Here is an 18,028-nt window from a genome sequence, read left to right as displayed (position 1 = left end):
ATACAGGGGGCCCTGGTGGTACAATGGTTAGTGTTCGACTGCGAACTGCAAGGTCAGCCATGTGAAGCCACCGACAGCTCCGCGGGAGAAAGATGTGGCAGTCTGCTTCCGTAAAGATTTACAGCCTTGGAGACCCTATGAGGTTGTTATGAGTGGGAATCAATAACAGTGGGTTTTGGGTTTATAAATATATATAGGCAAGTCATAGAAACCAATGATTACCACATATTTGTTCTATCTATAATAGACGTCATTGCTTTTCCTCTCTTGTTCAGGAAGTCCTACCCCAACCACTCATGAAATAGTCACAGTGGGTGATCCTTTACTCTCCTCTGGACTTCGAAGCATTGGCTCCAGGCGTCATAGTACTTCTTCCTTGTCACCTCAGCGGTCCAAACTCCGGATAATGTCTCCAATGAGAACTGGAAATACTTACTCCAGGAGCAGTCTTTCCTCAGTTTCCACCACTGGGACTGTTTCAGATCTTGAGAAAAGTGCCAAAGCAGTTGATCATGTATTAGGGTCACTGAATTCAAGTACTAATTTAGGGCAAAACACTCTCACCTCTTCAAATTTACAAAGGACAGTGGTTACTGTAGGCACTAAAACTAGCCACTTGGCTGGATCTTCTTCTTCGGAAATGAAGCATACCAGTGCCTCAGACTTGGGGTCCAAGAGCTCCTCTTTGAAGGGAGAGAAGACCAAAATGCTGAGTTCCAAGGGCTTAGAGGGATCTGCACATAATGTGGCTTACCCTGGAATTCCTAAACTGGCCCCACAGGTTCATAATACAGCATCTGGAGAATTAAATGTTAGTAAAATTGGAACCTTTACAGAACCGTCTTCGGTGCCATATTCTTCTAAAGAGGCCCTCTCCTTTCCATCACTCCATTCGAGAGGGCAGAGGCGCGATCGAGACCAACACACAGATCTTAGCCAACCAGCAGACCTCTCTTCAGAGGCAGATACTGAAGTCAAAACCTTAAAGCTGTCTGGAGTGAGCAACAGATCGTCTATTATCAATGAACATGTGGGATCTAGTTCCAGAGACAGGAGACAAAAAGGGAAAAAATCTTGTAAAGAAACTTTCAAAGAAAAGCATTCCACTAAATCTTTTTTGGAACCTGGTCAGGTAGCAACTGGTGAGGAAGGAAACTTAAAGCCAGAGTTTGTTGATGAGGTTTTGGCTCCTGAGCTTATTGGGCAACCGCCATGTAATAATGTTTCTTCTGATAAGACTGGGGATAAAGTCCTTTCTATTCCGGGAGTCCCCAAAGCTTCATCCATGCAAGTGGAAGGATCTGCCAAGGAATTACAGACACCCCGGAAACGCACAGTCAAAGTAACACTGACACCTCTAAAAATGGAAAGTGAAAACCAGTCCAAAAATACTTTGAAAGAAAGTAGTCCTGCTTCCCCTCTGCAAGGAGAGTCAGCATCTCCAACAGAACCAATGTCAGCCTCTGAAAGTCCGGGAGATGGTCCAGTGGCCCAGCCAAGCCCCAATGACACCTCATCCCAAGATTCTCAAAGTAACAACTATCAGAATCTTCCAGTTCAGGACAGAAACCTAATGCTTCCAGATGGCCCCAAACCTCAGGAAGATGGTTCTTTTAAGAGGAGATATCCTCGCCGCAGTGCAAGAGCACGTTCTAATATGTTCTTTGGGCTCACCCCACTCTATGGAGTAAGATCCTATGGTGAAGAAGACATTCCATTCTACAGCAGCTCAACTGGGAAGAAACGAGGCAAGAGATCAGCTGAAGGACAGGTGGATGGGGCCGATGACCTTAGCACATCAGATGAAGATGACTTATACTACTACAATTTCACTAGAACAGTGATTTCCTCAAGTGGAGAGGAACGGCTGGCATCTCATAATTTATTTCGGGAGGAGGAACAGTGTGATCTTCCAAAAATTTCACAGTTGGATGGTGTTGATGATGGGACAGAGAGTGATACTAGTGTTACAGCCACAACAAGGAAAAGCAGCCAGATTCCAAAAAGAAATGGTAAAGAGAATGGAACAGAGAGCTTAAAGATTGATCGACCTGAGGATGCTGGTGAAAAAGAACATGTCATTAAGAGTTCTGCTGGCCACAAAAATGAGCCAAAGATGGATAACTGCCACTCTGTCAGCAGGGTTAAAACACAGGGACAGGATTCCTTGGAAGCTCAACTCAGCTCATTGGAGTCAAGCCGCAGAGTCCACACAAGCACCCCCTCAGACAAAAATTTACTGGACACCTATAATACTGAGCTCCTGAAATCTGATTCCGATAATAACAACAGTGATGACTGTGGAAACATCTTGCCTTCAGACATTATGGACTTTGTGCTAAAGAATACTCCATCCATGCAGGCTTTGGGTGAGAGCCCAGAGTCATCTTCATCAGAACTCCTGAATCTTGGTGAAGGTTTGGGTCTTGATAGTAATCGTGGGAAAGACATGGGTCTTTTTGAAGTATTTTCCCAGCAGCTGCCAACAACAGAACCTGTGGACAGTAGTGTCTCTTCCTCAATCTCAGCTGAGGAGCAGTTTGAGTTGCCGCTAGAGCTACCGTCTGATCTCTCAGTCCTGACCACCCGGAGTCCCACTGTCCCTAGCCAGAACCCCAATAGACTAGCTGTGATCTCAGACTCAGGGGAGAAGAGAGTGACCATCACTGAAAAATCTGTGGCCTCCTCTGAAGGTGACCCGGCACTGTTGAGTCCAGGGGTAGATCCAACCCCTGAAGGCCACATGACTCCTGATCATTTCATCCAAGGACACATGGATGCAGATCACATCTCCAGCCCTCCTTGTTCAGTGGAACAAGGTCATGGCAGCAGTCAGGATTTAACTAGAAACAGTAGCACCCCTGGCCTTCAGGTACCTGTTTCCCCTTCTGTTCCTATCCAGAACCAGAAATATGTGCCCAATTCTACTGACAGTCCTGGCCCATCTCAGATTTCTAATGCAGCTGTCCAGACCACTCCACCCCACCTGAAACCAGCCACTGAGAAACTAATTGTTGTTAACCAGAACATGCAGCCACTTTATGTTCTCCAAACTCTTCCAAATGGAGTGACCCAGAAAATCCAATTGACCTCTTCTGTTAGTTCTACACCCAGTGTGATGGAGACAAATACTTCAGTATTGGGGCCCATGGGAACTGGTCTCACCCTAACCACAGGACTAAATCCAAGCTTGCCAACTTCTCAATCTTTGTTCCCTCCTGCTAGCAAAGGACTGCTCCCCATGCCACATCACCAGCACTTACATTCCTTCTCTGCAGCTACTCAAAGTAGTTTCCCACCCAACATCAGCAGTCCTCCTTCAGGCCTACTGATTGGGGTTCAGCCTCCTCCAGACCCCCAACTTCTGGTTTCAGAAGCCAGCCAGAGGACAGACCTCAGTACCACAGTAGCCACTCCATCCTCTGGACTCAAGAAAAGACCCATATCTCGTCTACAGACCCGAAAGAATAAAAAACTTGCTCCCTCTAGTACCCCTTCAAACGTTGCCCCTTCCGATGTGGTTTCTAATATGACATTGATCAACTTCACACCCTCCCAGCTTTCAAACCACCCCAATCTATTAGATTTGGGGTCACTTAATACTTCATCTCACCGAACTGTCCCCAACATCATAAAAAGGTCTAAATCTGGCATCATGTATTTTGAACAGGCGCCCCTGTTACCACCGAGTATGGGAGGAACTGCTGCCCCAGCGGCGGGCACATCAACCATAAGCCAGGATACTAGCAACCTCGCATCAGGGCCCGTGTCTGGCTTGGCATCTGGTTCCTCCGTTTTGAATGTTGTATCCATGCAAACCACAACAACCCCTACAAGTAGTGCATCAGGTCCAGGACATGTCACTTTGACCAACCCAAGGTTGCTTGGTAACCCAGATATTGGTTCAATAAGCAATCTTTTAATCAAAGCTAGCCAGCAGAGCCTAGGGATTCAGGACCAGCCTGTGGCTTTACCGCCAAGTTCAGGAATGTTTCCACAGCTGGGGACATCGCAGACTCCCTCTGCTGCTGCAATGACAGCAGCATCTAGCATCTGTGTGCTCCCCTCAACTCAAACTACGGGCATAACAGCTGCTTCACCTTCCGGGGAAGCAGAAGAGCACTACCAGCTTCAGCACGTGAACCAGCTCCTTGCCAGCAAAACTGGGATTCTCTCTTCCCAGTGTGATCTGGATTCTGCTTCCGGGACCCAGGTGTCTAATTTTACCCAGACAGTAGATGCTCCCAACAGCACGGGGCTAGAGCAGAACAAGGCTTTACCCTCAGCTATGCAAGCCAGCTCAGCCTCTCCTGGGGGCTCTCCACCCTCGGGACAGCAGTCCGCAAGCCCGTCAGTGCCGGGTCCCACTAAACCCAAACCAAAAATCAAACGGATTCAGCTGCCTTTGGACAAAGGGAATGGCAAGAAGCACAAAGTTTCCCATTTGCGGACCAGTTCTTCGGAAGCACACATTCCAGACCAAGAAGCCAGCGCAGCACCCCTGACGTCATCCACAGGGTAAGAAAAAGTGACCCAAACATTCCCTGTGCTGGCTCTGTGGGATTTTGTGCCCTGGGTTAGAGACTGGGGAAGTGGTAGTCTTATGGGAGGGGCACTCTTCTGTCCATCTGTCCAGGTGGCATTAGTTGGGGGTTTCTGGGATCTGATTTTTTTTTCCCCCGTTCCGGTAGTGATTTATAGAGAAAAGCTTTGTTCTATCAGCGGTGAGTTTGTCCTTTGGGTAGAACCACATCATCTCTACTCTTTGCTCTGCTTTGAAACAGTGTTGCTGTTTGCTCGTTCCTTTTTTGCTGAGGTTTAGGATACTAGGGCATGATCCTTTCTGTCTGGAGGGCAAAGCCACCTGTTGCAGATCCTGATGGAGGTTTTTTTTTTTTTTTTTTTTTGACTGTCGTTGAAGTATAACATACATGAAGTACACAAGTGAGTTTTTACATATGTGTGTGTATATATGTATGCACCCATGTAACCACCACTCAGATCGAGATATTAAACATTTCTGGCACCTCGGCTCGCTCCTGTGCCTAACCACCGTCCTAACCTCTGTCTCCATAGGTTGGTTTTGCCCACTCAAACATTTTATCAGATCCTGATAGAGTCATGTCTTTAGACTGACCTCCGTATTTAATTCGATACATATTTGCTAGTGATTTTTTTTTGAAAAGACATAAATAATTCTGTTCCAGGACTCCAGGAACAGAGGCTGAGCAGCAGGATACTGCTAACGTGGAACAGTCATCACAGAAGGAGTGTGGACAGCCTGCAAGGTAAGCCCTTCGTTCTGTCCACCTCATTTTTAAAAAAATTGGTCTTCCTGATTTGTATGATTTTTGTTTTGTTGTCAGAATTTTTTTTTTTTTTAAGGGAAGTAATAACATGCTTGTAAAAGCAATCATAGCATAGAATTATATGAAAGAATGGGTAATGGTTGTCTGTCCTGGCCACCCTCCAATCTATTCCCTAGAGGTAGCCATTGTTAATAATTTGTTTTTATCTACACGTTTATATGCATATAATATATATGTGAATATATATGTATCTTTTTTTAATATAAAAGGAACAATACATACTGTTCTGAACTTGTTTTTTTCACTTAACACAGTGTGTACATTTCTTTGTGCCAGTATAGGTACACTTTTTTTTTTAAATTCTATTGTATGGCTCTACAGTAATTTATTTAGTCAGTCCCCTATTGATATACATTTGGATTGATTCCAGGATTTATTTAGTTTTAAGAAATGAACATTGGTGGTGGTTCGCTAGCTCATACAGCTTACTTTTTAGATAAACCAGCTAACTTATTTAAGTAAATCCAGAACTATTTCTGACAAGTGTCTTTTTTTTTTTTTTTTTTAATGCTAAGGGTATTGATTGGAGCCCTGGTGGTGTAGTGGTTAAGAGCTTGGCTGCTAACCAAAAGTTCAGCAGTTTAAATCTACCAGCCGCTCCCTGGAAACTCTATGGGGCAGCTCTACTCTGTCCTGTAGGGTCGCTATACGTCAGAATTGACTTGATGGCAATGAGTTTAAGGATATAAGGAGAATCTCAAGGACATAATCTATAACTTCAAAACCAGAAACTTAGTGTCAATATTTGGGAAAGAGTCTTAAAAAAGATAGCTTTATGCTATATACAGTACTGTGGCGGTAGTGGTGTTCATTCAACAGGTTCTACAGAAAGCACCATCTGGTTCTTTTTCAAGATGCCATTGGAATTAAAGAACCAGGTGCTGTTTTGGCTCACATGTGGTTTCCTTTTTACCTAGGCAAGTGGCTGTTCTTCCAGAGGCTCAGGCCACACGAAATCCAGCAAGTGAACAGGAGAGTACAGGTATGTGGTTAGAGAATTTCAAAGCTAAAAGGACAATAAAAATCATCTACTTCACCTCCTGATTTTCTAGAAAAACATTTTTCAAAAAAAAAATCTAACCTCCAAAATAAATACATTTGCCAGAGTTGTAGACTGAAACTCAGAGCACCTGTCTCCTGGTCCAGTGCCCTTGTGCTCTGTTATCTGTGATCATATTGTCTCCTAAAGGACACAAAATTAAAACCTAAAAATACTCTTCTGCTGTACTTCCCCTAACAGCAGTGAGATTTAAATAACTGGTTATGACCTGACTTCATCCATTAGTTGTCACTGTAGAAAACCGGCAACCTTTTTTTTTTTTTCATTTTATTGTGCTTTAAGTGAAAGTTTACAAATTAAGTCAGTCTCTCACACAAAAACTTATATACACCTTGCTACACACTCCCAGTCGCTCTCCCCCTAGTGAGACAGCCCGCACCCTCCCTTCACTCTCTCTTTTTGTGTCCATTTTGCCAGCTTTTAACCCCCTCTACCCTTTCATCTCCCCTCCAGGGAGGGGATGCCAACATAGTCTCAAGTGTCCACCTGGTCAAGAAGTTCACTCCTCCCCAGCATCCCTCTCCAACCCATTGTCCAGTCCAGTCCCTGTCTGGAGAGTTGGCTTTGGGAATGGTTTCTGTCCTGGGCCAACAGAAGGTCTGGGGGCCATGACCACTGGGATCCTTCTAGTCTCAGTCAGACCGTTAAGTCTGGTCTTTTTATGAGAATTTGGGGTCTGCATCCCAGTGCTCTCCTGCTCCCTCAGGGGTTCTCTGTTGTGTTGCTAAGGACATTTTAAAATAATTTTTATTGTGCTTTAAATGAAAGTTTACAAATCAAGTCAGTCTGTCACATAAAAACTTATATACACCTTGCTACATACTCCCAATTACTCTCCTCATACAGCCCGCTCCCTCCCTCCACTCTCTCTTTTCCTATCCATTTCCCCAGCTTCTAATCCCCTCTACCCTCTCATCTCCCATCCAGGCAGGAGATACCAACATAGTCTCAAGTGTTCACCTGATCCAAGAGCCTCACTCCTCACCAGCATCCCTCTCCAACCCATTGTCCAGTCCAATCCATGTCTGAAGAGTTGGCTTCGGGAATGTTTCCTGTCCTGAGCCAACAGTAGGTCAGGGGGCCATGACCACCAGGATCCTTCTAGTCTCAGTCAGACCATTAAATCTGGTCTTGTTACGAGAATTTGGGGTCTGCATCCCACTGCTCTCCTGCTCCCTCAGGGGTCCTCGGTTGTGTTCCCTGTCAGGGCACTCATTGGTTGTACCCAGGCACCATCTAGTTCTTCTGGTCTCAGGCTGATGTAGTCTCTGGTTTATGTGGCCCTTTATGTCTCTTGGGCGTGTAATTACCCTGTGTCCTTGGTGTTCTTCATTCACCTTTGATCCAGGTGGGTTGAGACCCAACCATTTTTATTATGTCATATTTTGGATACAATACCAGATATATCTCCATAACATTTTCTGTCTAGTCTACTGAATTTGATCAGCAAACAACTGGCTAGTTAATGATTAGAGAGCTAGGGATATAAGACTTTGCCCAGTTCCGTAGATTCCGTAGAGAGAACTTCCCAAAAAAAGAATCAGGTAGAGAAAATGTTTAGGCATAACTCCTGATTTGCTCATTCCTCAAGAATTGATAATCTCATGTAAGAAGGCAGTGAGGGCTGGTGATTGATAGTGCATACCCTGGAGCCAGGTGGGTTGAAATCCCAGCTTTACCACTTCTCAGCTGTATGAAGGTGGGCTCATTACTTAACATCTCAGCCTCAGTTTCCTTATGGTTAAAATGGAGATGGTGATAATAGCATCTACCTCACTGGATTGTTGTGAGATTTAAATGAGTTACTGTATGTGACCTTCCTAGAAGAGTGCCTCGTATATAGTAAGTGCTTCACACATAACCAAAAAAAAACCCAAACCCAGTGCCATTGAGTCGATTCCGACTCATAGTGACCCTATACACATAGTAACCATTATTGTTTTTTGGCCTTGACCCTACTGAGGGCAACTACTTACTGAAAAACTATCAAATTATCATACCAGAAATAGAAACTCTACCACAGAGACAGCATAACTTCATTTAAAAAAAAAAAAAAATTCTAGTGTAGTCACTGGTGGCACAAGCTGTTACGTGCTTGGCATTTAACCCAAAAGCTGGGAGTTCTAACCCACCCACCCACCCACCTAGTGGCTCCCAGGAGAAAGACCTGGTGGTCTGCTTCAGTAAAGATTACAGCCAAGAAAACCCTATGAGACAGTTCTGCTCTGTCATATTGGGTCTCTATGAGCCGGAATTGACTCCATGGCCTCCACCAACAAGAGCTGTGCCCTAGGGCAAGCTGTTCCACGTCTTTGAGCCTCAGTTTTGTTACCCGTAAAATAAGAACAATCATACCAGCTACGGAATGTTACTAGGCTTAGAGATAATGTATGTAAAGTGCTCTGCATGTAGTTGGTACTCAGTAAACATTTGTTATTGCAACCACTTTGGCCCCTATCTTTCTGTCCTTCCTAGAACCTAAAACGGTGGAAGAAGAAGAAAGTAATTTCAGCTCTCCACTGATGCTTTGGCTCCAGCAAGAACAAAAACGGAAGGAGAGCATTGCTGAGAAGAAGCCAAAGAAAGGACTTGTGTTTGAAATTTCAAGCGATGATGGCTTTCAGATCTGTGCTGAAAGTATTGAAGGTGCGTGGATTCAGTTAGGTTGACCCGCCAGCACAGGCCCTGTTTCAGCAAGGTCTACATTTTACAAACCATTTATGTGGGCAGATTTGTGCTAGGGGCTATAAAAGACACTTTTAGAACCATTATGCATTTTCCTTATCCTTGAGAAGGTAGTCTTGTTGAGGAAATAGTCCACAATTTATGTGAAAAGTTAATGATACAGATGATATTTTAAAAAAAATGGCACACACACCCTCAAATAGCACATGGGGTATTGGCTTCTCTCACCAGTCTTCTAACACTTCCACTCTCTCACCTCTGTGCCTTCACATATGCTGTTCCTTCTGCCTGGAATGCTCTCCTTACCTTCATTCACCTGGTGAACTCCAGCCCGTCCTTCAAGATTCAGCTCAGAAAGGTTTCTCTGACCTTCTGAGGCAGATAAGCATCCCTACTCCATTCTTTCTGCTCCTTTAGGCTCTGATGTGTTCCTCCCTCGTAGCTCAAAATTTGTTTTGTAAGTGTTTGTTTACCTTTATGTGTCACTCATTCAGCAGTAAACTTCCCATAAAGGTCGGAGCTTTGTTTTTGTACCCATCTTTGTATCAAGGCACGTAAGTGCTCATCAGCTGTTGAAGGACCAGTGCGTGTTCTCTAGGGAGTAAGTTCTAGAGGAGTTCAGAGAAAGGAAAAATCACCGTGTGCGAGGTAGAATTATCAAAAAACCAATGAAGATGCTGGACATTAAAGGAGATAATAGAATTTGGGTTAGGCAAAGAGGAATGGGAAGGATTTTCTAAGAAAAAGAGATGTGAGCATAGTTATAGAGATAGGATTGCATTTGGCGGGTTTAGAGGAGTGTCAGGTGGGAGGATGACATTGAAATCCGTATTAGGATTGTGGTAGTGAAAGAGCAAATTGAGGGGAGATTGGGCACAGGTCTTGGAGCGCCTTTGAAAGTTTCAGTGGTAGAATAAAAGTGGAATTTCAAGAAGCTTAATGTGGCAGCTCCATATAAGATAGATTAAATTGGAGTTGCTAGAGGGCAAGAGATCTCACTGATAAGTGTGTTATTGCTACAGTAGAAATGTCAGGTAATCAAGCCCATTTCCAGTAGGAAAAGAAAAGAAAGGAAAGAAGAATGGACAGACTTGGCAACTGCTTGGATATGGGGCGTAAAGGAGAGGAAGGAGTCACAGACGGCCCTGAAGGCTCAGACCTGGGCACAGCCCTACCCTCTCTAGCAGAAAAAAGCCCTGCTGGATAGTGCAGCTTTCCAGCTATTTGCTTGTGCATCAAACCGATGTCACTAAAGGTGCAAGAAAAACAACGAAACACTGCGCTAGCGGGGTCTTTCTTCACAGGGTGGGGATCCTCAGCACAATACTTGTACAGGCCATTGGTATTGAGAAATGTTTATTTGAATATTTCTGGCCTATAGTTTTCTTTTATTTTCTTACAGATGCCTGGAAGTCATTGACAGACAAAGTCCAGGAAGCTCGATCTAACGCCCGCCTAAAGCAACTCTCATTTGCAGGTAATGGCTGGAGCTGTTATTTTATTCCCGTCTCAGAATATTCTGGTAACGTGTTGATCTTGGCCAAAGAGCTGATTCTACAAAGAATCAACTTTTTTTTTTTTTTTTTTAATGATTTTTAACAGCTTTATTGAGATATAATTCATATACCATGTGGAGCCCTGGTGACACAGTGGTTCAGAGCTACGGCTGCTAACCAAAAAGTCAACCGTTTGAATCCGCCAGCCACTCCTTGGAAACCTTATGGGGGCAGTTCTGCTCTGTCCTGTAGGGTTGCTGTGATGTAATCCACTCGTTTAAAGTGTACGGTCAGTGGTTTTAGGGTTCACGGAGTTGGGCCACTGCAACCATCGCCACCATATAATTCCAGAGCATTTTTCATCAGCCCAGAAAGAAACCCGGTGCCCAGTAACAGCCATTCCTCATCCCTCACCTCCCAGCCCCTGGCAACCACTAGTCTCTCTGTCTCTATGGGTTTGCCTATTCTGGACATCTCATATAAATGGAATCATAAAATATGTGTCTTTTCGTGACTGGCATCTTTCACGTGGCATAATGCTTTCAGAATTTCTCCATGTTGTAGCATGCGTCAGTACTTCATTCCTTTTTATTGCCAGATAACATTCTGCTGTGTGGATATAGCAGATTTTTGTGTATCCATTCATCAGTTGATAAACAACTTGGGTTGTTTCTCCTTTTTGGCTGTTAGGAGTAACGCAGCTATCTATGATCGCTCATGTACAAGTTTTTGTGTAGACGTATGTTCTCGTTTCTCTCGTGTCTATGCCTAGGAGTGGAATTGCTGGGTCATATGGTAACTCTAGGTTTAGCTTTTTAAGGACTTACCAAACTGTTTTCCAAAGTGGCTGCACCATTTCACACTCCCACCGGCAATGTACAAGGGCTCCAGTTTTTCTAGTCCTTGCTAAGACTTGTTATTATGTGTCTTTTTTTTTTTTTTAATTATAGCTAGCCTAGTGGGTATGAAATGGCACCTTGTAGTGGTTTTGTTATACCTTCTCTTCAAAGTTGAAACCGTTTCTCATTGGTATTAGACTTCAAATTCAATGTCGGCAATATAAAAACATCATTAATACAATTGTTTTGAGTGACCCTTAAAGATTCTAATTAACCTAAAGTAGAAACCTTCCATTGACTCTGTTTTTTCCACATCTTGTCTGGTCCTCCAGCCCTTTTTAGAATGTCCCTGTGGAGGGAAAGGGATCAGTACTTAGAGGAATTTAACGTTATTTAGAATGTTTTTGTTTTAAGAAGGAAGAGAGGGAACATTTTTGAAGCATATATGACAAAACACTAACATTTGTTAAAAAAAAAAAAAAAATTTTTTTTTTTTTTGTTTATATTAGTGGCGGGTGCATGTGCAACTGTTGTAACAGGTTATGCACTTTTCTGTATTGTTAGACGTTTTTCAGAATTTTTTTTTAACTTCAAATAAAGGACAAAAACCCAACGGTGAATTTATCCCCCCCAAAATACAAATGACCAATAACATATGTTAAGATAGTCAATCTCACTCATAATTTTTAAAATGCAAATTAGGACAATGATAAACATTTTCTACCTTGATTAATAAAGATTCAAAATTTAGAGATAATTAATATAAATAAAGATGGAGGTGATGGGCTCTGACATTAATAGTGGATCTATAAATTATTAATACAGTTATTTCATGGAGCAGTTAAGCAATAGCTATCCACATTTTGAAGTCACACACCCTTCCACTGAACAATTCCTCTTCTAGGAATTTATCCTGTAGGTAGTCTCACCCAGGTCATAAAAATGGATAAGAATGTTTATTACAACATATATTGTAGTAACAAAAAACTGGAAGCAACCCAAATACCCATCAGTAGTAAACTAATTGAAAAAGCAAGTTAAAACAGTGTGTGTCTGGTATGACCGTGACTCCCTTTAGCTACTTTTACATTATGTGTGTATAGTGGTTGCCTCTGAGTGGTGGGACTTGAGAAGTTAGAATAGTCAGCTTTTACTGTACTTCTCAGAACTATTTCATTTTATTACCATGAGTGTGTATTACTTTTATAATAAAAAAAATAAATAAAACTAGTCAGTTTTTGAAAGAACAGATGAGAAATAAATAAAAAAGAAAAATGTTAGTATTCTCCTGGGCTCTCTTCCTCTTACTGGACTCAGCCATCCCCACGTTCTCGTCTTACAAACTGCTGATTCACAAATCTTTATTTTCCACCCCTCCGTGTGTTCTACTGTCCCTCATTAAATTGCTCAGGTTAAAAAGACCCAGTAACTCTTTACATCCTTCCTTCCCTTCATCATTCATATCCACTTAGTCACTACTGTTGACTCTGCCCTGAGAACACCAGTCACGTTCCTCTCTTCTCTTTCTCTCCTTCCTCAGCTCTTGTTATCCTCTTCTCTGTAAGCTTATAACTGGTCCCTGAATCACCCATCTCTTCTCCTTGTAGTGTATCCTCAGTGTCACCAGAGGTACTGCAAAAACTTCCCTACTGATTGTGGAATAAAATCTTCAGTCCTTAAATAGTCATTGTTAGTTCATATTTACGGCAGTGTGCTCGTCCCCGTGTTAAACTGATCACTGCTCAGAAGCAGACTCAGCCCTGCTTTCTCAAGGTTTCCCACCTACGGCTCCCTCACGCCAGCTTATCTGGTCTGCCTCTGCTCTCACCAGTTTGCTCACCCTCAGAATTCCTTGTCCTGTAGCCACACTATGCTGCTGACTGTTCCAGATCCATCAGTGTGTCCACAACTGTGTTCTCCGGATGTCAGTCGGAATCTCTGAGCTTCGGAGCTAAGAAATAGGAATTTTTGACATGTGTCTACGTGTGTTTATGTTACGTGTGCCTTCACGCCAGCACACCATGGTTCGTGCATTTCCCAGGAATGACCTGCTTCCCTCCATCTTCTCACTCTTGCTCCCCTGATTCCCTTTGGCTTGACAAACTCCTAATCCTTCAAGGACCTGCGCAAGTCACTGCTGCTCTTTAGCCCTTTTTGGCAATTTCTTCCCTGTGCTTACCGCCTTATCGCTTGATGCTTTTGATCTCATGTTACAGAAACCACAACTCTAAGTGATTTAAACAGTAAGATAATTTATCTAAATGACAGAAAGTTCAGGTGTCAAGACTGGTTGATTTCAGGAATTTGTAATGTCGTCAAAGAGCTAGATTCTTTCCTTCTTCCCACTTTGCTGTCCATGGCGAAGCTTCATCCTCGGCTGATAGCAAGTGGCTGCAGCAGTTCTCAGGGTTCAGACATGGCAATGGTGACTTTCTGTTTATCACTGAAACCAAGTCATCTCCTTTAGAAATTCTCTAAATGAAATAGAAACCAGACATCTAATAATAACTATTTCTCTTTTCTAAAAAATTACCCCAAAAGTAGAAGAATTAAAAAATAAAGAAAAGTCACTCTCTAGATCGTAGATACTTGTTATTTGTGGTGATAGGAAAAGTAGCACCGAATGTGGGTGTAATGAACACAGATTGACCGAAGTAATCGATGCCACTAAGAAGCACGTAAGAGAATGTTTATGCTAAAGAATATGACACATATAATTTGGCAACAGCACCAACAATAACCAAAAAACGAGTGTATGGTCACATGCATATGTGTATAGGCATATATATATATGGATAGGTACAGTGTTATGTGTGGGCACACATATATATTCACAGAGGACACAGTTACAGATACTTCTCAGACTTAACGAAACACCTTGTGAGATTGGTTTTCTGGGTTTGAAGGCTTAGGACCTTAGTCTCATGGGACAACTCAGTCAGTTGGCATAATACAGTTTACAAAGGTCACGTTCTGCATCCTGGTAAGAGGTAAGTTGCGTCTGAGGTCTTAAAAGCTTATGAGCAGATCTTTAAGATACAGCTGTTGGTCTCTACTTGAAAGAAGCAGAAGTGAAAGAAGGAAACCAGAGTGTCAGAGAAGAAGCTAGTCTACAGGGCTAATAGCCTACACGAGCCACAGCCTCATCCATCCTGACACCAGAAGAACTAGATGGTGCCCAACTACAACCTCCAACCATGCTGACCTGGGCCACCATAGATGGACCCTGATAGAAAGGGAGAAAAACATGGAACAGAACTCAAATTCTAAAGAAGTCCAGACTTACTGCATCAGTTGAGACTAGAGGACTCCCTGAGGCTATGCCCAAGATACTCTTTAAACCTGGAACAGAAACTGTAAACAAGGTCACCTTTTAGCTTAACATAGATTTCCACACAAAATAAAGGCTATTACCTGTGAGTGTGGTGCTCCATTAAAAAAACCATCTATAGAGACCAAAAGGTCAGCCGTTACTCTAAAGCAAAGATGAGAAGGTACGGGGGCAGGGAAACTAGAGCCCCAGATACAGAACAACCAGAACACAATTAAAGAGAATGTTGACACATTGTGAAAAATGTAACTAATGTCACTGAATAATTTGTATAGAAATTGTCAAACAGGAAGCTAATTTGCTGTGTAAACTTTCACCAAAAACACAATAAAATATTTTTTTATATACGTGTGTGTGTATTATGTATAAAAGCAAACAGCCATGATAGCAAATTAAAAGGTGGAGAGGGTCCCACCTCCCAGAAGTAACTATTGTTAACATTTAAACATGGATGTCCTTTTAGACATAGCATAAACCTGTTGCCGTCAAGCCAATTCCAACTCATAGTGACCCTACAGGACAGAATACAACTGCCTCATTGAGTTTCCAAGGAGTAGCTTGTGGATTCGAACTGCCAATCTGTTCGGTTAGCAGCCAAGCTCTTAACCACTGCGCCATCAGGCCTCCTCCCCAAATTACAGTAAGGTTATATCTGTAAATATTCTTTGTAACACAATTTGTATGTCTTACCAGAATTGCATAAGTGACCCTGACACAATTATGCCTATGAAATACATATCTTACTCATAGCAGACACCATCATTGTTTCTGTATCTATTAACGATACCAAAAACAATATTTGTAAATGAAATGTTTGTTTAATAACAATATGAAGAATATAAGCTGTCTTCTAGTGTTCAAAAGAGGTATGGCAGTTGTTACTAAGCCCTTTCCGTGTAATGGAAGAAGCCAATCCTTTTAGAAAGTCTTTCAATGTCTGTGCTAGCAGACTTATACAAATGTTATTTTTATAAAATAAAAAATAAGTAAAAAGTGCTCATTAATAGCATAAGACCAGGCAAAACAAAGCTGCTATTGAGTGTATTACTCCATACGTTGACTATAACACAATAACAACACAAAAAAGACTTTTGTGTTGGATTGTACTGACATTCCCTCTAAATTTTAGTGAATATGAGATTGCAGAGCCCAAGTACTCCATTACCCATAATAAAAAATGGGATCATTTTTGGAATCATACATTTCAAGGTTCAAATCTTGTCACATTAGCTCTGTGATTTTGGGCATGTTATTTAAATTCTCCGAGCCCAGGTTTACTCATCTTAAAATGAAGCAAGTAATTCTTGCCTCATGTGGTCATTCTGATATGAAATGAAATAACACATACAGAATTTCTGTGTACATACAGCAAATAGAAAATAGTCCAGAGTTTAGTGGCTTGCTGTTTTCGTTTAACAGCCTATCATGAATGTTTTCCATATCAATAAATCCATTATCAGCATTATTTTAAATAGGTATTTAGTGCAAATATCTGGCTAGTATTTAATATAATTTGCCCTTGAGCAGCTTCTGGCAGAGTCATTCTCTAACACAAGGATTGCGTCAGTATTATCCAGTTTCCTGTTGGTGGCACTCCTCACCACCCCGCTGCTTTTGATCCTGCAGGTGTTAATGGTGTGAGGATGCTGGGGATTCTCCACGATGCAGTTGTGTTCCTGATTGAGCAGCTCTCTGGTGCCAAGCACTGTAGGAATTACAAATTCCGCTTCCACAAACCAGAGGAGGCCAATGAACCCCCCCTGAACCCTCATGGCTCAGCCAGGGCTGAAGTCCACCTGAGGCAAGTTCCATTCTTCTCTGTAAGCAGCTTTGGGGCCTGAGTTTGCATCTGATGATATAATTATTTTCCCATGTAACCTTTGGGATTTCCAGTGTTAACACTGTCCTGCATTGCTTCTATTAAAGCATTTCTCTAAAGATGTTTTAATCTTTTGACTCCAGGAAGTCAGCATTTGACATGTTTAATTTCCTGGCTTCTAAACATCGGCAGCCTCCTGAATATAACCCCAATGATGAGGAAGAGGAGGAGGTACAGCTGAAGTCCGCTCGGTAAGCCTTGAGTGGAGAGAGGTCGTTAGAAATACTCTGCTTCCCTCTACCCAGCTGTTCAGGGCAAGGTGTAGTTTTGCTTGGATCAGAATTTTCTGAATAACATTTAAGAAGACGAAAATGATAATTTGTATTGAAGTAGCGGTAGCTGGCTGATAATAAGAGAGGAATATATGTTATAGAGAAATTCAAATAACTATAAGCTATAATTTATTTTCTTTATCCATAGTGTGCTTTGTCCACTTTAGATGTACCACCACGGTCGTCATGGTCAGAAACCAAAAACCAAAACCGAACTCATTGCCATTGAGTCAATTCTGGCTCATAGCGACCCTATAGGACAGAGTAGAACTGCCCCGTAGGGTTTCCAAAGAACAGCTGGTGGATTTGAACTGCCAGCCTTTTGGTTAGCAGCCTGAGCTCTTAACTGCTGCGCCACCAGGGCTCCCATGGTCAGAAAGTACTATATATATAGTACTAATTTTAGGACACTTGTTAAGCTTAGCATTGAGCAAAGAGAATAGTGTAGTTATATTCTCTAGTAATTTTCACTCCAAGACTGAAAACACATTATTTCCTGAAGAGAATTCGTTAATAATATGCCTTGTCTCTTTAGGAGGGCAACTAGCATGGATCTGCCAATGCCCATGCGTTTCCGGCACTTAAAAAAGACTTCTAAGGAGGCAGTTGGTGTCTACAGGTATGGCGAAAATTCTGACAAGAATTATATAAAACTAATGAAGCTTTCCAAAATCAAAGTGAACCGAACTCTGGGACAACCTCCCTCATGCAGTTAAGTGAGGTTTTTAGGTATATTGAAACTGATGTCTTGAGATCCAGTAACTCTTTGTGTTGAACAAGGAATTGAACACAATTACCCACCCAAAAAAAAACCCACTGCCGTCGAGTCGATTCCGACTCCTAGCAACCCTATAGGACAGAATAGAACTGCCCGATAGAGTTTCCAAGGAGCGCCTCGCGGATTCAAACTGCTGGCCTCTTGGCTAGCAGCCGTAGCACTTAACCACTACGCCACCAGGGTTTCCTTAACACAGTTAGGATCACAATATTGCTGCTTCTAGTGGGCTACAGAATAGAGAAATCTTTTATCCTTGGCTATTTGCTGGAACAGTTAATTAAATCATGTGGGTCCAAATTCCTTTTTTTTTTTTTCTCCC

At 42.4% G+C, this 18,028-nt stretch overlaps 1 protein-coding gene across 7 annotated transcripts in view; it reads left to right on the top strand.

Annotated features, from left to right (window-relative positions):
• Positions 1-18,028, top strand: part of KMT2A (lysine methyltransferase 2A) — a 76,866-nt gene that overhangs the window by 53,378 nt on the left and 5,460 nt on the right. For 3 of the 7 annotated variants that reach the window (XM_064268995.1, XM_064268993.1, XM_064268994.1), the window contains 6 exons: positions 276-4,518; positions 5,208-5,288; positions 6,287-6,351; positions 8,905-9,075; positions 10,517-10,591; positions 16,407-16,697. In XM_064268995.1, coding sequence (XP_064125065.1) covers positions 276-4,518; positions 5,208-5,288; positions 6,287-6,351; positions 8,905-9,075; positions 10,517-10,591; positions 16,407-16,621 — 4,850 coding nt within the window. In that variant the 3' untranslated portion in view covers positions 16,622-16,697. Of the gene's footprint in view, positions 1-275; positions 4,519-5,207; positions 5,289-6,286; positions 6,352-8,904; positions 9,076-10,516; positions 10,592-16,406; positions 16,704-16,746; positions 16,851-17,466; positions 17,551-18,028 lie in introns of those variants that run through there. The other 4 variants (XM_064268997.1, XM_064268996.1, XM_064268991.1 and 1 more) reach the window with 3 other exon arrangements.

Source organism: Loxodonta africana, chromosome 15 (assembly GCF_030014295.1).
Source record: "Loxodonta africana isolate mLoxAfr1 chromosome 15, mLoxAfr1.hap2, whole genome shotgun sequence".
In the NCBI taxonomy this organism is placed as follows: Eukaryota; Metazoa; Chordata; class Mammalia; order Proboscidea; family Elephantidae; genus Loxodonta; species Loxodonta africana.
This window is presented reverse-complemented; position numbering and strand designations above follow the sequence as displayed.